A 22796-nucleotide genomic window follows, 5' to 3' on the forward strand; every position below is an offset into this window, starting at 1 on the left:
TTTCAATCCAACACCCTACAAATTCCTATCTGTATCTTCTATTTTCCGTGACAACGTTTTCGCAGTCCCCACCACCACCCCGTCTCATCCCTGTTCCTCAGTCCTATTTCAGTCTTACCACAGTTTAAAAAAGAATAGGTCCAGCTGGGGTAGGTCCTTCTAGCCCCAAACAGAAGCTGCCCAGAACTTCAGCCCAAGTTCTCAGAGTTCTCTCCCCTCCCTCAGTCAGCCTCCTCTCCCATATATACTCCCACCATATGTTAAAGGCACAGTGCGAACTTCACTCAACAAAACATGTAATTTAACTTGGGGAGCATTCAAACTTTGGCATACGACTGTAGCTGTCTAACCTTTTACCCACTGATGCCCAGAGAGTATAACTGATATTGTTTGACTGGATGTAGTGATGCCGCTACGTAAAACAGTGGTCCTTATTCATCAAGGTTATGTACAGTGACATCAGACAGTAAAATCACAGCAAATTTCAGCAACCAGTTTCAATATTCATTTCATCTTTGGCATATATGTACAATACAAAATATTTTAACAAACTGCAAAATGCTTGATTATTAAATAATTATAAGAGGGCAAAATTTCAGGCATTTCATTCGAAAAGAGAGCAGTGGACGGGAGCTTGTTCCACCAGCTCAAGCTGATTCATCAGTGCTTAAATCACTGCTAGGTCTGATATCATGTATGTGTTTCATTTTGGGCACTTGAATCTGTACTTACTTTTCCACAGTTTGGAAGAACGAGGGCCATTGTGGTCATCAAAGTAGTATTTTAAATGTTATGTAATCATTTTCTGATACATCTTCTGCAATACAAAGTATTGGGGGCAAAAGTGTGCTTGTCAAAATTGTCAGACGGAGTGCAAGCCAGTCGTTTGCCCACGTTTTACCCACTGATGCCCAGAGAGTATAACTGATATTGTTTAACTGGATGTGGTGATGCCAGTACGTAAAACTTTGAATTAAAAAAAAAAACTATGGCCAAATCACAGCAAATCTCAGCAACCAGTTTCAGTATTATGTACAATAAAAATATTTTAACAAACTGCAAAATGCTTGAATATTAACTAATTATAAGAAGGCAAATTTTCAGAGAGCAGTGGAAGAACGAGGGCCATTGTGGTCATCAAAGCAGTATTTTAAATGTTGCACTAATCATTTTCTGATACATCATTTGCGATACAAAGTAGGGGGCAAAAGTGTGCTTGTCAAAATTGTCAGACCGAGTGCGAGCCTGTCGTTAGCCCATAGATGTAACCTAAGTTAGCATGGCTGACAAGTCTTACCAAAAAGTCTACTCCAAATAAGTAGATGTGTCGTGTGCAGAGAAGATGTTATGCTTGGTAAAAAATAAACAATACCTCTTGCAAAAGAAAAATAGTTCTGTTAACTAATGATAGCATTTCGCTAGCTAGTTTGTTTTGCCTGCCTTGTTAAAGTCTCCGGATGTTGAAAGAGGTGGGGTTTAGAGGGAGGATACCTATGTGAGTGGCAGATCCCTGGACATTTATTCTCATTACGAGATCAAGCTACATCATTTCTGACATATCAAGTTTCTCTAGAATGGAAAGTCTGAATGACTTTGTTCACACTTTAACGGGTTAATTATGCTGAATATTTTTTGGGTGAACTAATTCCCTTTTCATGACATTTTTTAAAATGTGGCATTACTGTTTTGCTCATTTAGAGGTAGGATTAATTTTGTCCATACCAACTTGTTCTCAGAAAAAAAATATATAAAGAGACAATTTTTTTTGATTTTTTGCCAGTTTTCTCCCCCATTTAGTCATCTTCAATTCCACACACTAGTTAGGACTCCCTCAATCACACGATACCACCAGCGCTTGGAGGGCCAAAGCTACCTCATGCTTCCTCCAAGACCTGTGAAGCTCCACTGCATCTTTTCAAACTGCCGCTCACACAGCGTCATTGGACAGCTGAATGTGCTCAGAGGAAAGCGGAAAACTGCTAGATCTGTGCGGTTGATTGCCATTTTGTCCAGCCTTGTGTTGTGTTGGTAACAAATGCAGACCCTCGTGAATGGATTGGGAATAGCAGACCCCCAGCAGCCCTTTTCTAACGTAACTGCAACACTGAGATGTTGCAGGTGCATCGTTCTCTGTGTGACAGGGCGAAAGGGCATTTAGCTGCTGGGGAGGGATGAGTGTGAGTGAGTGAGAGAGTGAGTGAGTGAGTGATTCTGTGTGTTTGTGTACACAACACGCGTGCGTATTTGAAGTGGGTGGGGGGATGAGAGTCCTTCATCAGTGGACTGCTGGCAGGCGGCTGCTCTCAGGAGACCAGGGCTCCGGTACACTGATTCCACACACACACACACACACATCACTCTCCCTGACCTATATAGAGTGTAAGAGTGTGGAGTTAGAGGCAGAGGTAGAGGACAGAGCTAGATCTAGGGCTGGATCTTCTCTGGATGAGAGCACCACTTGCGCAAGAAACATTTCTTATTCAACACTTACTCCACCAATCCATACATCTACTGAATACTTCATTAGATATCTTGTATTTACACTCGTTGTGAATTTTATCAGGTATGCTTGCCACATACAGTGCTGTGCAAAAGTCAGAGAAAACCCTTACCTTTATTCAATTTCCACTGAAAATGGCCATTAACAACAAGCTGTGTCAGGAAAAAAGCAAGATATTTAACAGAAAACTGCACAAAAATGTAATATCAAATCTCTCAGTATTTCATTTGTTCACTCTTTACTTTTGTGCACACTGTAACTTTAGCTCTTCCATCCTTCCAGTCTTTAAACCATTAAGTTACAGCTGTGTCCTCCCAACTACAGCTGTTCCCAAAGGAGTCACTGACATTATGTTTCCTTCAAAGAGACACTAACATTCATGCAAGCAAATACCCAAACACACCTCAGCTGACTCGCAAACGTCTTTCTCATGTGCAGCTAAAATGGCTGAAGGAGATATATCTGAGAAGATTAGATATAAGATAATCCACTTGCACAAAAAAGGTCTACCAACTGGGACTACCAACAACTATACCTGGTAAACCACTAAAACCGATACCATCAGATAGAAAGCACTTAAAGCCTTAATTTTAGAGCTCCTTTCTAGCTTCAGATCTGAAAACATCCACAGGTGTTTCTGTCCATCCTTCCACTGTGAGAAGACAACTCAGCACTATGGGTCTGAAAGGATGTGTAGCTGTCAGGAAGCCTCACTGAGAAACGATAATAGACAAAAAAGAAGTACATTTGCACTAGAACGCTGAAACTGGAGGTGTTTAGCAAGGTTTTATGGACTGATTTTAAATCTGTAATTGTCATTACTCAGATTGTGAGAAGCAGAAAACACAACCAACTTCTAAGACTGAACTTTGGAGATGTGGAAAAATATCATGCAGATTTCTTTGAAAAACTGAAGGCAAAAGGATTGAAAGCTGGAATAAAGGCAAAGATTTAGTACGGTGGTCACCAACCCTCCCTCTCCTGGAGATCTACTTTCCCGAAGTATTTTGTTCCAACCTGCATCCTAACGGGTTTCCGCCCCTTACCTAACACTGATGCGTCCGACTCAGCCAATCTGGAACTTCTGAAGAAGTTCATTGTCTGGAGCAGGTGTGGCATAATGTGGCTGGAACTAGACTCTCCAGGATGGTCGATCTCCAGGTCCACAGGTGGTGACCACTGGGTTAGTGTGTGTGTGCAGCACCTGAGTGGATCAGACACAGCAGTGTTGCAGGAGTTTTTAAAGACCTTGTGTCACTGCTGGGAGAATAGTCCACCAGAAACTGACCACTGAAGGACAAGAGAATGACTAACACAAACTGATATGAAATATGTGAAGATATAAGCAAGTTGTACATCATAAAGTGTCCAGTGAGTGTATATTTACAAGTGTCAGGGTGATCAAAGGCTGTGCTTCGAAATGAGTTCTAAAGAACTACATATGGTCACTTTCATAACGAAACCTTGTATAAAATGGTAACTTTAAAAAAATAAAATGCAATAATAAGGTCTGATATGACGACAGTAATATATAAATAACTGGCAGGCAAGCAGTTTTCTGACTCAGATGTTTGATGCTGGTAATCCTTTCACTTCTGCTGCAAAAATGAAGCGTGATTTAGTTGCGTGTGATCTTATTTTTAGACTCGATGTAGTCATGTTATTTGTTTTTATTAGTTTATTGATTCTCCTGTTGGTTGTAGCTGCGTAATTGACCTTTAATGTGTCAGAGTGAGCTAATTCCTGCAGGCTGTTCTTGCTGGACTGAGTGCATATCATTGGTTGCTCATGCTAGAACTAAAGCAGACTAAATGGGGGTTAGTGTATTTACAGCAGTGTCTTTATATGGCTGTGGAGTTTTGCCAAAAAAATCAACCTTAACTCAAATGTAGGCGATCAACAAGACATGTTCTAGGCTTCCTGCTGATTCTTAGAAAGTCATATAAAGTTTTAAAATTGTACAGTTAGGGGTATTAAAAGGAAATTTGACTGATGTTTCAAAATTTCTGCATAATTCAAATAAAATGTAAACAAAGTCATTCAGAGCAGTTTGATTCAGTTGGTTTATTGTAGAGAAACTTGCTGACCCTGACTTCTTTACAGAGGATAGTGATTTTTACGTGCTACATGCTTCAGAACTTGGCGGTCCCAGTCTGTGGGTTTGTGTGGTCTACCGCTTCGTGACTGAGCTGTTGTTGCTCATAGATGCTTCCATTTCATTAGAATAGGACTTACAGTTGACCAGGGCAGATTTACAGCTTAGCAGGACAGAAGTTTCACAAACTAGCAAAGGTGGCACACTATGCCAGTGCCACATTAGAAGTCATGAAGTTTTTCAGTGAGGCCCAAATTACTGACAGTGAGAAACTGCAGCATCTGTACACCTGGGAAATTGTTGATTTTATACACCTGCTAGCAATGGATGTTGCTGAAACACCAGAACTCAGTAATTAGGAGTTCTAGTGTATCCACATACTTTTGGCCATATAGTGTGTGAGTGTGTGTGTGTGTGTGTGTACATATATATATATATATATATATATATATATATATATATATATATATCACTGTTGTTGGAAGAAAACCTCATATCTCCAAAATAGTAACTTTACAGGAGAAGGAAAAAACATAATTTACTTTTAATGTAAGTCAATGGAACCAGACTTTTTTCCAAGTAATTTTGGGCCATTTCTTTTGGTCCATTCATCATAAATTTACACACAATTTATACTTAAATTATGTAAATTTAAATTATGTCAAAAACTGAAAACCGACAAAAATGGAGATCAGAGGTTTTGTTCTGACAAAATATATATGTACATTCACACGCACACACACACACACACACACACACACACACACACACACTATATCACAAATGTGTTGTACCCAAAAGTTTGACCTCCACAGTCAAAGAACACACTTCTTTGTTTTACAATTACTGTTATATGTGCTGAATTTAACATATTGAGGAGATATGCATGTTAAATTTAACAAATAAATTTCAAATTATCCTCTAAAATTTGCAGAAATTATATTTTCTTGTAATTTGACCAAGAGTTTTTACACGTTTGGATACAAATATATAACGCTGCATCTGGAACAAAACCTTGTATCTCCATTTTTGTTTTTCAGTTTTTGACATAATTTAGAAATGCCTGTTGCCTTTTACATTGTGTGTAAATTTCATGAAGAATGGACTAAAATAAACAGCCCAAAATGACTTAAAAAAAATTCTGGTTCCATTGACTTACATTAAAAGTACAGTAGGTTTTTCCTTCTCCTGTAAAGTTACCATTTTGGAGATACAAGGTTTTTTTTCCGGCAACAGCGATAAAAGTTTTTAAAGCTTATAGGTGAAATATTAGTGGATCTTTTAACTCTGCTGTGAACTGTTTCTACCAGTTAAAGTGTGAGAGCCAAAGTGTTCCTTCATTTTAGCTGATTAAGGTGGTCATTACTGTACAGAAGCTAATAGAAGGTGAGAGGAGACATGGTGACTTTTTTCCACAAGGCTACAGTCTCTGTGCAGAACATGTTAATCAAGATTCCCACAGATTCTTAAAGTCTTAAGAAAGTCTTAAATAGATTTAAAAAATGAAACATATCAATTAAAGATATTAAATTCTGTGAAAGTGCCTAAAGACCTTGTTATACAGAATCATTGTGGATATTCAACTGCTTAACAATAGAAATATGCAGCCAACAGTACTGTGGTTAGAAACTGGACATTAATGTAGGGCTAGAGGACGGTAGAGCTGATGAAGCTGAACACACTGAAAAGACTTTGTAAAGAAATGAGCAGTTAGTGGAGCAGTTAATGACACTGAAGAGAGCTACAGTACTGTACTGTATTTTAAAGTGTATAGTGAAGTGCAGTTCTGTTTATTTGGTGACTTAAACATGTTAGTACAAAAAAAAAAAACAGAAAATGTGGCCTGTGCAAAAGTCTGGTATATTTTATATGTTCTGTATATGTTTATATTCTAACATATCTGAGTAAACCCTAAAACATGAAGACACAAGGCGTTAATACATGCCATGTTTGAGTGTGTGTCTATTGTTGTACTGTGGAAATGGTATTAAGCTTGTTTTAGTTGTGCAGCTGTGTTTGGTGTCCAAAGCTTGTGTCTTTAGTTTTGCACTGGAGCTACGAGGCTAATGTAGCGAACAAGTAATGGAAGCTACCAGCCATTGTGTGAACTGCATGCCAGAATCATTATACATTTCCCATAAACCACACTGGGCTGTGTTATGTAATCTTTTATGCTTATGTGGTTTATAATACTATGGGCTGGTTTTCCAGACCCAGATTAAGCCTAAACCTGGACTTTCCAGTGGTGATTTAGTATTGGCACTGTAGTTTAGTCCAAGACTAGGCTTAATTCATGGCTGGGAGATTAGTTTTATATGACGTGCTTTTCTCTATGGCTGTTAGCATTTATTACTCTCTAGATACGGCAGCCTCATAGAGCTCATTAGAGTTAAACTACACTGACTAAAGAAGTGACTGGACTGTTAAGTGAAGCTTAAATAATCTCTCTCTCTCTCTCTCTCTCTCACTCTCTCTCTCTCTCTCATTCTCTTCCCCTCTATCTCTCTTCTCTCTCTCTCTCTCTCTCTTCCCCTTTCTTTCTCTCTCCCTTTCTCTCTCTCTCTTCCCTTTTCTCTCTTTCTCTCTCTCTCTCTTCCCCTTTCTCTCTCTCTCTTTCTTTTTCTTTCTCTCCCTTTCTCTCTCACTCTCTCTCCCCTTTTCTCTCTGTTTCTCCTTCTCTTTTTTCTCTCCCTTTCTCTCTCTCTTTCTCCTTCTCTCTCTGTCTCTTTCTCTCCCTTTCCCATCTCTCTCTTTCTCTCTCTCCTTTTCTCTTGATTTCTCTCTCTTGTTTTTCTTTCTTTATCTCTCTCTCACTTCCTTTCTTTCTTTCATTCACCTTTGTCCCACTTCCGTCACTCTCTCTCATTCACTTTCTCTCTTTCACTTCTTCCCTCTTCTCATTCTTTCCTTTTTTCTTACACCTGTCTCATATTTCTCTTTTCTCTCATATTCTTTTTTCACTCAACTCATCTTTTCTTTCTTTCTTTCTTTCTTTCTTTCTTTCTTTCTTTCTTTCTTTCTTTCTTTCATCTCTCTCTCCCTTTGCCTTTTGTTCTTTTCCTCCTTCCTTCTCTTTTTCTCTCATTCTTTCTTTCACCTTACATTTTAATTCCTTTCTTTTTTCTCTCTCTACTCCTCCCTCTCTCTGTCACTTATTCTTTCTTTTTTACTTCTCTTTTATTCTTTCTTTCTACTCTCCCTCTTTCTCACTCATTCACTTTCCTTTTTCTTTTACCTCTTTCTTTCTTACTACTGTCTCTCTCTTTCTGTCTTGTTCTTTCTATTCTCTCTTTTTTGTCTTTTCTTTCTCCTCTTTCTCTATTCTTCTTCCCCTCACTCGTTCTTTTTTCTTTCACTTCTCTCTTCTTTTTTCTCTCTCATTCTTTTTTCATTTCTCTCTCTTTCTCTTCCTTTCTCTATATTCTCTTTTCCTTCTGTCTCACTCATTCTTTCTTTTTCTCTTTCTCTCGTTCTTTCTTTCACCCTCTCTTCCTTTCTTTTTCCTTTCATTCTTCTCTCGCTCACTTCCTTTCATTTGCCTTTCCAACTGTTCTCTCTTCAACATTTTCTTTCTTCTTTCATCTCTCTCATCTTTGTCTCAATTTTTCTTTCTCTCTCTCTCTCTCTCTCTCTCTCTCTCTCTCTCCCTGCAGTGTACAGTCAGTAGTCAGGGGGCGAGTCCGTGCTCCACTCTGACCAGCAGTACAGCGTCTCCCAGCGCTGAAAGCCCATGCTCCAGCCTGCCCCTGAGCTCCGGCTCCACAGAGAGACCCCCTCTGTGCCGCTCTGGACCCTGCACCACCACCACGAGCACCACCACCACCACCACCACTCCCAGCTCTACACTGGAGAGCAAAGACAGCGGCATCATCGGTGAGACACACACACACAGCCAGCATGCCTGTACCACACTGAGCCCTCACTCTACTGCCTGCGTGCCATTAAGAGCGCTGTAAAGTGGTAAAGCCACAGTCACGTTGAGTCTCTCGCTGATAGCAGAGATTGTCGTAAGAGAATACTCCTTAACATCCTGGAACATCTTAAGTTTTGCCTCTTCATACGTATCATCACCTTAAGTAAGTTGCATAAAGTCACTTCAGGGAAATCTAGTGGAAAGTATTGATCTTTAAGGGCACATAAAGATGATTCAGTTTTTAACATTACCTATTTTTTATCATACTTTTCTTTATCCCTTTGAATTAAGCAGGCAGTTTTTGTTACTGTGCTTTTTTATGCTTTAAAACTGTATAGCACTGCTGTCGGGACAAAACCTTGTATCTCCATTTTTGTCATTTTTCAGTTTTTGACATCATTGGAAAATCCCTGTTGCCTTTTACATTGTGTGCAAATTTCATGGACCAAAATAAACGTCCCAAAATGACTTAAAAAAATGTCTGGTTTCATTGACTGACATTAAAAGTAGAGTATGTTTTTTTCCTTCTCCTGTAAAGTTACCATTTTGAAGATACAAGGTTTTGTTCCGACAACAGCAATATTTAAAAAAGGGCTCGTTAGCTAGAGGGCACCCTGTGATGGGCTGGCGACCTGTCCAGGGTGTTTCCTGACTTTTGCCCAGTGAGTGCTTGTATAGGCTCCACCCCCCCCCCAAGGCACCCCCAACCCCAGCAAATCAAACTGGCCACTTGAAAGAATTCTGTACAAATCTGATTAACGTATGTAAGAAATGGTCACATTTCAGTGATATAAACATGCACAGCTTCTGTAGCAGACCTGTGTTCCACTTCATTCACTCTTGAATTTATCTAAACGATTTAGCCAAAGGCAGCTCATCAGAACAGAGACAACAGGGCTAGATAACAGGTCAGAAAGCAAATAATTTAACATATTTTAATAGATATTTTAATTTGGTTTACTATTTCTGGCCTGAGTAGTGAAGCAAGAAAGTCGACAGAACAGTGTTAAAAGTGAATTAACAGAGAACTTTACATTTTTCTCTCTGTTTCAAAGTCAAAACTGATGTTGTCTTGTGGTTAGAGTCTGTGGCGCTCGTCAAAACTGGACATATAAAGTGCGGTGAAACAAAACGCTCCTTTTGAATTAACCTACCAACAAAATTCAGTTTTGAGGACAAATACAATAAACCCAGAGCTTCACATGAAAGATCCCTCATTCATTCCCTGACAGCACAAGAGCATGACACGCTCATTTAGTACGGCCCTTATTGTTGTTCATTTTGATGTAATTTTATTTTTAATTTATTTTATTTTTTGATCTTATGAAAAGACAGGATTTTTTCTTTTGTGGACAAACAACTTTAAAGATATTTAAGCTTTTAAGAGTTTTTCTTTTGCCTATTTCTGTATTTAAAAAGGTCAGTGACCTTGCAATGTTAAAATTCTCAATAGGCTATAAAAATATATTCAAAATACAACCAACACACACACACACACACACACACACACACACTTTCTAAGCCACTTATCCTCCTGGGTTGCGGGGGGAGCTGGAGCTGGAGCCTATCCCAACGGTCACTGGGGAGAAGGCAGGAAACACCCTGTTATTATCAGTTAAGCATTTAAATGTAGCCGTAGTTGCCTTTTACTTATGTTAGTTTGTTTATCTGGACCTTTGTTAGCTAGAAATTTGATGTAACTGGACCTTCTCAGATTTTAGCTGAATGAAATGATGCAAATGATCGCTGTTCTGATTGGCTGGTCTGCACTGAGCACGTTTCAGAAAGCAGTTCAGACTGAAACACTCTTTATAACTTCAGTGTAAATAGGTAGAGTTAAGTCGAATAGGCGGATGTATGTAAATGTGTTGCAAAACAGTTCGTTCAAAACGAGCAACTTAGTTTCTCTCTGAGCTCTGAAAGTTATGCTTTGAAACTTTAGCAATGTTTATGCACAATATCAAACTCCTATTCCAAAAAATCCTAGAAAATTAGGTTTTCCATTACATGAGCCCTGTAAGATGTTTTATGCATGCAGCCACAAGCGCTGAAGCAAATGGCCATTGACTTCTATTATACATGTGTTTTGAGTCAAAGCGTTCTCTGCTCTTTTCCAGAGATTAGGTGGGGAAACACTGGAGTATTCGCATACTTTACAGTGCTTATTACGTTGTTTCTTGGTAAAATCCACCCTAATTTACACTGAAATCACAACCACTATGCTTAGGCACACAGAGCATTAGAAAAAGCTGATGTCCATGCTTTTCTTTTCCTATTATGTCCTGTCTGACAGACTTAAGTGCAGCCAACATCTAAGTGACAAGTATAAGTGTATAGACGTCATGACAGGAACTACATGCTGGACATTTGCATAATCTTTCTTTGCAAGTACCTTCACAACGGCGTATGGCACATATTTTATCCAGCAGGTTCTTTGATACAGTCAAGCACACACAGGCGCTCACATACTCCCACTTTCCGTGATTCAGAGCACTTGAGGAATTTCTCCATTTATTGTGGTCTTGCTTGGCTCTTAGTAAAATAGAGCCTATTCATGTCAAAACCCAGGTTTTTTTTCTGCTGCTCACTGCTAACTGTAATATCCCGGAGCCTGAGGTGCGCTCTGGTGAAACTGGGACGGCCTTGTCTTTATTTCAGGTCTGCCTGAGCTTTCTTGAAGTAGGACACCAGTGCTTTTTTTGTTTCCCCCCAAAATAGTGCTTTTTATTTGGATGCAGGAAGGAAAGGTCAAAGAGACAAGTGTACAAAGCAAACACTCGCCAGCGATTACTTTTATGACTTTTATCACAAATATTTCACTATTTTAAAGCCTTTTGCTGCTGATACAGCTAGAAGGGTTAAACTCTTTAAACTTCAGGGGACTGTATGTGGCCCACACCTCAAATTCTGCACTCTTCTAATTGCATAATTTACATATTAGTTTTATAGTAGTCACTGAATAATGTATAGTAGTTACTGGATAATAAGTCTCAGGATTAATAACTGAATAATCAGCCTGCAGCATAAGGGGTTAATTCATTTGTGGAGTCATGATTCTAACCACTATTTTTATCCTGCCCTCTCCTTTCTGTCCTTTCTTCTCTATCTTCTGTGTCCTTCTCCTCTGTCTGTCCTCTCTCTTCCTCTCTCTCCCTCTCTCTTCTTTAGCTACAGTCACCAGTTCTAGTGAGAACGAGGAGCGCTGTGGTTCTAGTCTGGAATGGGGTAAAGATGGCGGTGGTGGTGCGGCTCTGAGGGACAGTGGTCACCATGCTCCTCCGCCGTCCGCTCCCGTCCCTGCAGTAGATCCTGCGGCGGCCAGCGACATCCAGCCCAAGACTGTGCCTGCTGAAGGACCACCGCCGGCCTCCTCCCCTTCAGACGGACCCGCCCCCTACCACAGCACCTCACTGGTCATGCCACGACCCAACTCAGTGGCAGGTCAGTTAGCGATTGCATCACTTCCTTTTTAATACATTAAGCCCTTTAGGTTACTCTACATTAAACTGTATAACTTACATGTTAAGATCTGTTTGAGCTGGATTATTTTTTTCTTCCCGAAATTAGTCGTATCTAATCCCACTCGGGTTTTACTTGATGATACGCTTAACTGTAAATGCTAATGACATTCATGATTTTCATGATTTGGATGTAGTATGAATCTTCTCCATAGTTTTTACAGGTTTAACAAGTGTGAGTGAGTGGCACTTGGTGCTTTCTCAGTGATAATGACAACCAAATGCGTGATCACAAATGTAAAGCACTCTGCAAAAGACAAAATGGGAGTTTAAAAAAAAAAAGCGATAAAAAGATGCAGAGAAAATGAGTCTCAAACAATCATGCAAGACCTGGTAGACACCTAAATTGTCCCCATGAGATAAACAGCTTAAAAGCTTTCCACTCTTGCTACAGATCTGAAAACATCCACAGGTGTTTCTGTCCATCCTTCCACTGTGAGAAGATGACTCAGCGCTATGGGTCTGAAAGGATGTGTAGCTGTCAAGAAGCTCTTACTGAGAAAAGGAAATAGACAAAAAAGAATAACATTTGCAAACAAAGAAGGTGCTGGTGTTCTCAGAACAATGGACTGAGCACCATAAAGCTTAGACCTCAACACCGTTGTGTTACAGAAACTGCAGAAAATCAGATTTTGTCAGTAATACATGCATTTCAGCAACCAGATAATGAGGAAACTCCGGGTAATCAGATTTCTGCTTTGCAACCAGCCAATAAACTCACAGGAGAAAACGTGACGTAAACATAATGTAAAACTCAAACTTCATGTCGCAGCTTTTTTTTAAAACACATTAAGCCACTTTACCTGAAAATATGAACATATATCATTTAGAAGATGAAAGATATTTGAATACTTCATTTTTTCAAGCATGTATTTGGTTTCAGCGTAGCTCTAAAAAGTGTTTTGCTGCGTCTCGCAATAACACTGCTTGTTTATTTCCGGTACAGTGATCTGTTTTGCACAAGAGAGACTGAGAAATCTGAAAAAAATCAGAGTAAGAGTTTACATGCACTGAGAAATCTGATTACTGAGCTAAAATCCAGCTCTCTTTATCGGAATACTAATCAGATTTCTAGACCTTACTCAGATCTAAGAAATCAGAATATGCTGTTTACATGACCACTTGAATTATCAGATAACTGCAGAAATGCACTCACTGAACCTTACTGAACATCATTGCTTGAGATTACTTGGATTCTGAAAGACTGAACTTGGAAAAAAGTGGTGAAAAATATCCCTGCAGGTTTCTTTGAAAAACTGAAAGCAAGTAATAAAAGAAAAGAATTAAATCTGTAATAAATGCAAAGATTGGACACACTAAATACTGAAAAATCTGATATATTAGGTGGTTTGGCCTCTGTGAAATTCTGTTAATAATATAATAATAATAAATTAAACAGAAATAATTCTGTTTTCTGCTGTTCTGTTCTTTCTGAAACTGAACGTTGAATAACCTTGACTGCACTTTACTTTATAACTGTACTGCACCACCTGGAAGAAAACACCTATGCTCACTCTCCTTCACCCTCGACCTATATATATTCATTTATCGTGGTGTTTCAGAGGCCGTGAAACATATTAATTCCAAAATCTGCTCTAAATGACTATAATAGACATGCAAATACAAAACAGAACTGCTTGTTTATGACTCAGATGTATGATGTTAGTAATCCTGTCACTATGACTGTAAGAAATCAAGCATGATTTTGTTTGGTGTGGTCTTTAGTTTTATAGTAGATGCTGAATAATTCATAAAAGTTACTGAACAACAAAGCTTAATAACTGAATAAGCTTGGATTTAAAGGGTTTAATGATTGAACCCTTTAAAGAAGCTCTTCTGTGCCTGTGTTTCGGTGTAATGTGAAATAGATGTAAGTTTGTATCTTTGTAGACGTTCCTTTCCATACTTTCATTTTTTAAAACCATCTTAAGGGATGTATTCTCGTGTCTTTTCGTGAAAGCGGACAGCTTTTGGGATTTGCTGTCCCTCCACAGCTGTCTGCATATATATATATATGTGTGTGTGTGTTTTGTGAAAGAATAGGAGCTTCTTCCTCGTGTGTGAGAGCGTGTGTGTCTGTGTGTGTCCCAGAGGAGAGAGCTCACTGTAGCGCCTCACTGATTCTGCCGCTGCTGTTGGAAGGCAAGGAAATGTGCGGCTTTCATTTCCTACTGCTGCAGTTAGAACTCGCCAGAAGAGTTAGTCAGGCGCTGGAATACCGCTGCTGGGAAAATATTATGGCAAAGTGTTTCTGATGGAAAATCGGCATGACAAACGTTATATATACATAAAGACCGTTACTGTGTATTGTAATGATTTTGGATTCCAGCTGAGTACATGTTAAATTAGGATTAAAGTATTTGAGCATTCAAATGAAAATGCAGCCATCTTCAAAGACTTGGAGGTGTGGAAAAATATTCCTGGAGATGTCATACGTTTCAGCAGAATTGTTGGCTATTCAACAGTGTGCTGGACAGAAAGACATGAACGATGCACAGCAGATTTAATTCATCAGCTCACTGACACTCAAACTGGCCAGTTACTTCGGTCTTGACATGCTTTAGGTGTATTGTTTTCAGCTGGACTCTGCCTGCATTTGTTTGGAATTAGTTAGATTGTGAAAAGCAGAAAGTGCAACCAACTTCTAAGACTGAACTTGTGCAGTGTGCAGAAAATTGAAAGCAGGTCTCCCAAAAAAAATGGAAGCTGTAATAAAGGGGAAAGGTGGACACACCCTAGGCCAAAAACTCGAAATTGCCCGCTCTCATAGATACATGACTTACATATTTGCTTCAAAGTAATTACCAATGAATATACTGTTCACCAAAAAGTAATGCACTGAATGTACATAATTCAGATGTGTACATCATTTCCATTCATTTCTATTACATCATTTGTATTACATTGAATACTTAATTTAAATGTGTCCAACCTTTTTATCATTTTATCTATTACTGCTATTATTTCTGTCATGCCTCCCACATAGAGACCAACACCCCTCACTCAGTCCAGAACTCAAACTCCCAGAATCCTCTGGGGGGTCACATGACCACGGACTTTCGGACATCTACCTATCCACCCTCCAGTTCACCTGATTATTGACTGTTGTCACCTGTTCATGTACCCATATGACCTGTTTGTTTCCTTCGCCTCCTTGTGAAGTATTGTATCAGTCTCCTTTGCATTACCAAGCCTTTTGTTCCAGTGTTTGACTTCCCGGCTTGTTTTCTTGCTCATTTTTCTCATTTACAATTCTAGCCTGACCCTTTTTTGCCTCTCTCGTGTTGTGACCTTTTGTTATGTCTTACACTTTGACTTAGCTTAGCCTGTATTGCCCCGTTTGCCTGTGTATGACTCTTTTCCTGCTCTTGTACTTCATTTCTGGATTACCCTTTATTAAACATTTTAACCACAGCCTGCTCTGCGAGCGTCTGACCCCAACAGAGCCATCACAGTTGTAGGTACTGAATAATAAGTCGTACGATTTCTTGTTAGCTTCAGCAGGCAGTTTAAGGGGGGTACTATATGGTACCATGATGAACTACATTATTACAGAAATACCCCTTAAAGACTTTTACTTCCAGGTACAGACAGGTGACAAATTGAAGGAAACACCTGGATAAACGAGTGAAGAAACATAACAAGTGCAAATATTTCCAGACAGGTGTACAACAGGCATACAGTTAAGCAATTATCTTCCTTCCATGCTCAGTGGCATGTATCAGAATGCTGAGTGGGCCTAGGTGACCTGCATTGTGGATTAAGTTGGCAAAAGGAAAAGAACTAAGAGACTTTTTAAGAGGAATCATTATTGGGACACGGACAGCAGGAGCTTGAGTCACAGTATTTCTCTAGGAATCGTGACTAAAGAGTCATCTGCGCTTTATGCAGCTCTATGGGAAATACGTCAGCAAATAGGGTTGGAAATTGTGGTCGAAAGCGCACCTTTATCGAGCTTGATGCTCATTCATTAGATGAACCATCCTTCATTACATTCTCATCAAGTGGGCGCGTGCGTGTGCAGGTAGAGGCCTGAATGCTTGACCTTTATAGTAAGAGGGCCAGTGGCTCTGTTATGCTGTGGGGAGCATTTTGTAGTAATGGTTCCACTTGTCCGCTTAGATGTAAGGGTCACTCCAAAACAATACAGAAGTATTCTGACTGATCACCTTTATCATTATGATAATACATTTTGATCTGGATTGGAGTCGTCTACAGTGCGGCAGTTACATTTTGGGAATCATATGCCTTCAGAGAGGGGGGACAATTATTTATTATCTCCCACCCCTAATTCTTTAGTTATATGAAGCTGAAGTCAGATATTCACCAGATTCTTGTTCAAATTTTCCCCTTCCATCTTAAATGGTGTCAGGCATCAGAACTGCTGAACCATTTAAGGTGGAAGGGGAAAATTTGAACAAGAATCTGGTGAATATCTGACTTCAGCTTCATATAACTAAAGAATGGGAAATTATCTACCAAATATCTACCAAGACATTGGCCTATTACTAGCGATTTTTTATGCTTATTATGAAGAAAAGGACCATAATACATTGAAACAACATTAAACTAAGATAATACAGTGGTTATTGTAATTATTTGCAGAGAAAATACTCACATTTGTGGGATTCTTTGGTCTCCTGTGCAGCCATCTTGCTGTTTTTTCTTTTTTTTTTCTCATAACACTGTTTAGAGTGTACCTCTGAAAAACCTCTGTTTGGAGAGCCTTGTGGCCCTAACACTTCGCCCTACCCCTCTATCTCAACAAAAATTGGGGCACCCAATAGACAATAGAAATGAGATTGGGCCTTAGAATCTGTGCCAGGGCACAGCTTAGCTTTTTGGGTGACTTGGGTTACTTTAATTTGTTTCCTGTTTGTGTGTGTATGTTAAAACACCGTAGTGTATCTTTAACTCCCTCTCATCTATGGACTGTGTATCGTGGCAAAGCCCTGGTATCTTTCCCAGCTGAGACCACATCTTGGTGGACTTCACTTCTACCCCCCTTGCTCCCCTAAGAGCTGCCCTAGAGCCAGGCTACACCAGAACAGGAGGATGAAGGGAGAGAAAAAGCCTGATGTGTCCCTAAGAGGACCGCAAACAGCCATCTGACAGCTCCATTCCCAACTAAACCCTCCCCTCATCCCCACCCCTCCATACCCCACAAATGAGTGCAACGTGACGCTCATCCATCTGCAGAGATTACGCCTTTCAGCCAGATTAGATTACGCAGGGGGATAAGGGATAAAGGGGGTGCGGCTGAACACAGCATGGCAGAAAAACATGAATGAAATGAGTGAATGAATGAGTGACTGTAGCTTTGTGTTTGTGTTTTTTGTGGTTTTATTTTTGCTTTTGAATTCATTGTATATCTACAGTACTGTGGAAAAGTCTGACACCACCCTTCATTTATTTAATACCCAGGTAAAACAGCCATTATGTACAAGTTATTCAGTTTTCAGCATCAGCAAAAATAATATATTTAACAGAAAATCACACTGTCGCCTAAATATAATATCACATTTTCAGTATTTAGTGTATAGACACTTTGCCTTCATTACAGCTTCTATTCCTTTTAGGAGGCTTGCTTTCAGTTTTTTAAAGAAATCTGCAGATATATTTATTCACACATCCAAAATTCAGTCTTAGAAGTTGGGTGTATTTTCTGCTTTTCACAATCCAAGTAACCCCAAACACATTCAGTGATGTTGAGATCTGGACTCTGAGGTTCTTTATTTGTTTTTTTTTGTCTGTTTTGTTCTCAGTAAGAGCTTCTTGACAGCTACACATCCTTTCAGACCCATAGCGCTGACTTGTCTTCTCACAGTGGAAGGATGGACAGAAACACCTGTGGATGTTTTCAGATCTGAGGCAGCTTGATTTTCTCCTCTCTCTCAGAGATGAAAGCTTTAAGCGCTGTTTATGTGATGGGGTCAGTTTTGGTGTCTACCAGGTCTTGCATGATTATTAGAGTCTCATTTTCTCTGTAGCTTTCAATCATTTTTTGAACTCCAGTTTTGGAAACTCCTGTTTGTTTTCACTTATTTCCCTTGACTTTCTCCTTCCTTATGCAAGTGGATTATCCTATATCTAATCTCCTCAGTGAGATCTCCTGAAAATTGAATATGGCTGTTTTGACTGGAAATGAAATAAATGACGGGTGCTTTCTGACTTTTGCACTGTGCAGTACAGTGTGTGTGGGTGTGTGGGTGTGGACATGTGTTATTCTGTATTCAATGAATGCAGTGGCAGATCGTGAATGCCTGCCTGGTAACAGCACAGCGGCGGTGTGTGTAATCTCTGTACTCCGCTGACAGAGTGCCAGCCAAACACACTGCTCTAAAACTCTCTCTCTCTCTCTCTCTCTCTCTCGCTCTTTCTGAACAAAACACACACACACAAAATGCTAAGCGCAACACGTCCTCTGGGCTTCAGAAGTGCTGAGGCTGTGGAGCACTTTGTACTTGTGGGACTTTAATTGGGGTCTTTAATTTCTAGGCTGTTCTCCTCTGGAGCTTTGAGAACTTTTGTTTCTGTTTTACAGTCAGTGCTGCAAAAGCACAGTGAAGCTTAATGAGTATCTCTCTTTTCTCTCTCTTCCTCATTCTCTCTCTCACGTTTCTATCTCCCCCTCTCTTTCTCCCCCTCTTTTTCTTTCTTTTCCTCTCTGCCTTTTCTCCCGGTCTCTCTCTGAATCTCTCTCTTTCCCACATTCTGCTTTTCCCTCTTTTCCTTTTTCTTTATCTTCTCCCTCTCTCACCTTCTCTCTCTTCTTCATTCTCTATCTCTCCCTCTCTTTCTCTTTGTTTCTTTGTCCCCCCTCATTCTCTTTCCTCTGCCTTTTACTCTCTGTCTCTCTCTTCATCTCTGTCTCTCTCTCTCTCTCTCAATCTTGCTTCTCTTTCTCTTTTTCCTATCTGTATCTCTCTCACTCACTCTGTCTCTCTCTGTCTCTCTCTCTTTCTCTCTCTCTTATCTCTGTCTTTCTCTCTCTCTCTCTCCCTCTCTCTCTCTCTCTCTCTCTCTCTCTCAATCTTGCTTCTCTTTCTCTTTTTCCTATCTGTATCTCTCTCACTCACTCTGTCTCTCTCTGTCTCTCTCTTTTCTCTCTCTCTTTCTCTCTCTTTTATCTCTGTCTTTCTCTCTCTCTCTCTCCCTCTCTCTCTCTCTCTCTCTCTCTCTCTCTCCAGCTACGAGCAGCACTAAGTTGGAGGAGCTGAAGTATCTGGATGAACAGAGGAATGCTCCGATGCGCTCGTCTGTGCGAGGGCCCTGGCACGGTGCGCATACCAGCGGCCGCAACCAGGAGGCTAAAGGTATCACAATCACTCAGTTCCCATCTGCACTGCAATTAAACACCTACTTCAAACCTCTACCTGCTTTTAACCCCTTCAATCCTGGACCTATTTGTAATTAAAATTTGCAGAACACTCCAGTGTTTTTAATCTCATTTCTGCCAGACTGGTTGACTCACACAGACTAGTCACTGATTTCTGTAGAGCTGACCCAAACAGTCTGAATATTCGAGTGTTCTTCTGTTACATTGGAATTCATTGCTTTGTTTATTATTCAAAGCTTTGTCATTTTTAAGCCAAAAATTACAGCCTGAAATAGATTTTGCTAGCAAAGGCCTTTAGACAGAGCAGTTATTGAACAACCCCAATTCCAAAAAAGTTGGGAAAAAATGTAAATAAATTTTTTTGTGTAAAATGTAAATAAATGTGAATAAAAAAAGAATGCAATAATTTGTAAATCTCGTAGACCCATATTTCATTCACATATGAACATAGAACACGTATCAGATGTTAAAAGTGAGACATTTTACCATTTCATGAAAAACATTAACACATTTAGAACTTGATGGCAGCAACGCATCTCAAAAAAGTTGGGACAGGAACAAGGCTGCAACAGAAGGCTGGAAAAGTAAATGGTACTAATAAAAAACAGTTGGGGGAACAATTTGCAACTAACTCACATGACTGGGTATAAAAAGAGCATTTTAGAGAGGAAGAGTCTCTTAGAAGCTAAGACGGGCAGAGGTTCACCAATCTGCGAAAAACTGTTCCTCAATGTAAAATTGTGAAGACTTTGGACATCCCACCATCTACAGTACATAATATCATCAAATGATTCAGAGAATCTGGAGAAATCCCTGTACACAAGGGACAAGGTTGACGGTCAATATTGGATGTTCAGGATCTTCTGGCCCTTATGCGGCACTGCATTAAAAACAGGCATGATTCTGTAATTCTGTACTGGTAATCCCTGCATGGCCTCAGGAACACTTCCAGAAATCATTGTCTGTGAACACAACTTGCTGTGTAGTCCACAAATGCAGGTTAAAGCTGTATCATGCAAAGAAGAAGCCATATGCCAACATGATCCAGAAACGCCGTCATCTTCTCTGGGCCAAAGCTCATTTAAAATGGACTGAGGCAAAATGGAAAACTGCTCTGTGGTCAGATGAATCAAAATTTGAAATTCTTTTTGGAAACCATGAACGCCGTGTCCTGCAACTCAGCGGGTTATCCGCGCACAGTTCAAACCTTCTCTGATGGTTTGGGGTTGCATTAGTCCCTATGGTGTGGGCAGCTTACACATCTGGAAAGGCACCATCAATGCTGAACAATATATAGAGGTTTTAGAACAACATATGCTCACATCCAGACAAGGTTTCAGCAAGACGATGCTAAACCATATACTGCATCCATCACAACAGCACGGCTTCGCAGAAGAAGAGTCCGGAACTGGCCTACCTGCAGTCCAGACTTTTCACCAGTTGAAAACATTTGGTGCATCAAGAAACGAAAAATACAGCAATGAAGACCCAGGACTGTTGAGCAGCTAGAATCCTACATCAGACAAGAATGGGACAACATTCCTCTCTCAAAAACTCCAGCAATTGGTCTCCTCAGTTCCCAGACATTTTCAGACTGTTGTTAAAACAAGAGGGGACGCTACACAATGGTAGACACAGTCCTGTCCCAACTTTTCTGAGATGCGTTGCTGCCATCAAGTTCGAAATGAGTTAATGTTTTTCATGAAATGATAAAATGTGTTCTACGTTCTATTGTGAATAAAATATGGGTCTATGAGATTTGCAAATCATTCGTATTTACATCTAGTTACATTTTACACAGTCTCCCAACCTTTTTGGAATTGGGGTTGTAGTTTAGAATGCTATAGAAAGTGGAAGTATCTGATTTGACTGGATCTCTGTGGAGTTTCATTTAGGCACAAAGGAAAAAGAGACCTGCCATAAAAAACATGGCAAGTCAAAAAAGGATTGTGTTTTGTTGGATGTGAGATTAAAAACTTAAAAAAAAAGCTGTGATTAAAAAGGAAGTGTGTCTGTTCCATTAGACGGATGACTAAAAAAGCTTCAAAATGCTTCAAAGGATGATTCAGGATTGTGCGTTCAAAGCCTGTAAAATGCTGTTAGGGTCAGCCCTGATCTTCTGTTTTAAATTTGTACTCAGTTCAAGGAAATTGTTTTCCATAGTAATTCTCTGTATGTTACAGATGCAGCAGATTAAGATTGTGTTTAAGTGCGTTCCTTTAAAAAATAGAATTATTCATTATCTATTATGAAAATAACATATAAACATCAAGTGTGGACCCAAGTACAGGTCTCAGGATGTAAAGGGCTAAAAACATATATCAAAACATGTAAATGTTTTTGTTTATTTTTGACTGAATCGTATTATCTTCATATAGTGTTTTTGTCACACCTAACACAATATAAATTATTATTCTAAGTAGCCTCATGTCTGTGTTTTATTTATCTTTTTCAGCTCGATTCACCCCATACAAGCCAGTAGACATCATGCTTAAACCCCTCTTGTTCGAGGTGCCCAGCGTCACCATGGACGCTGTGTTTATGGGCCGTGATTGGCTGTTCCAGCGTCTGGAGGAGGTGCTGATGGGCAGCGGTGAGGTGGCACCGGGGCGGGGTGCCGTCGTTGTGGGCAGTGTAGGCTTTGGAAAGACGGCAGTGATCTCCAGGCTGGTGGCTCTGAGCTGTCACGGAGGCCGGATGAGACAGATCGCTTCCAACAGCCCTGGAGCGTCCCCCAAGAGTAAGAGTCACTCACTACCACACACTCCGCTGCAGATAGCCTACACAGTCCTTAACATCAGGACTGGCATGCTGAGACACATGCTGCTTTAATAACCACATATTGATTTGTATATTTGAATATGCAGTGATGTGAGTTTGTACCTTAACTAGGGCTGCACCAATATATAATTTTTGGGCCATTAACAATAACTGATTATTAACATGCTGTGTCCAATACCAATAACTGATCATTTGTTTTTGTTTTTTTTTTTTACATTTTGAAACAATTTCATGCTATAACTCATAACTCATAAAATCAGTGGTAAGCCATGATTAGCAGAGCAAAGCCTTCAGTTTGGGTCATAATTATCAGAAAACCTCTGATGACTAATAGTATGTTAGCACTAAGCTACCACTGGTGCACACAAACATTTCTTGGCCTTTCTAGACTAAACACAGACATTTAAAGGTTGTAAAAAGCAACACGTTTTAATCGAAGATTTAAGAGGCATTAACATATATTTGACCTTGTTTATTGTAGTTTTACAGTGACACCTTCAGTAAAGATTCCTGGCAAAGAGCTGCCACCACTCTTTTACATTTGTAACAACTGACTGAAACTTGGTTGGCCATTACCTAAATTCACAGTCAGTGATGTATCTAGAACTTTCAGAAGACCTACAGTGATATTTTTGTGTCACAAAATTTGT

General features: G+C 39.7%; 1 protein-coding gene across 2 annotated transcripts in view; it reads left to right on the forward strand.

Annotated features, from left to right (window-relative positions):
• The window catches only part of tanc1a (tetratricopeptide repeat, ankyrin repeat and coiled-coil containing 1a), a 123875-nt gene that overhangs the window by 64422 nt on the left and 36657 nt on the right, over positions 1–22796 (forward strand). For both annotated transcript variants that reach the window (XM_036569901.1, XM_036569903.1), the window contains exons 6-9: positions 8249–8468; positions 11677–11949; positions 19217–19342; positions 21821–22105. In XM_036569901.1, the coding sequence (XP_036425794.1) occupies positions 8249–8468; positions 11677–11949; positions 19217–19342; positions 21821–22105 (904 nt within the window). The remainder of the gene's footprint in view (positions 1–8248; positions 8469–11676; positions 11950–19216; positions 19343–21820; positions 22106–22796) is intronic.

This window comes from Colossoma macropomum, unplaced genomic scaffold, assembly GCF_904425465.1.
Source record: "Colossoma macropomum unplaced genomic scaffold, Colossoma_macropomum, whole genome shotgun sequence".
Classification (NCBI taxonomy): Eukaryota; Metazoa; Chordata; class Actinopteri; order Characiformes; family Serrasalmidae; genus Colossoma; species Colossoma macropomum.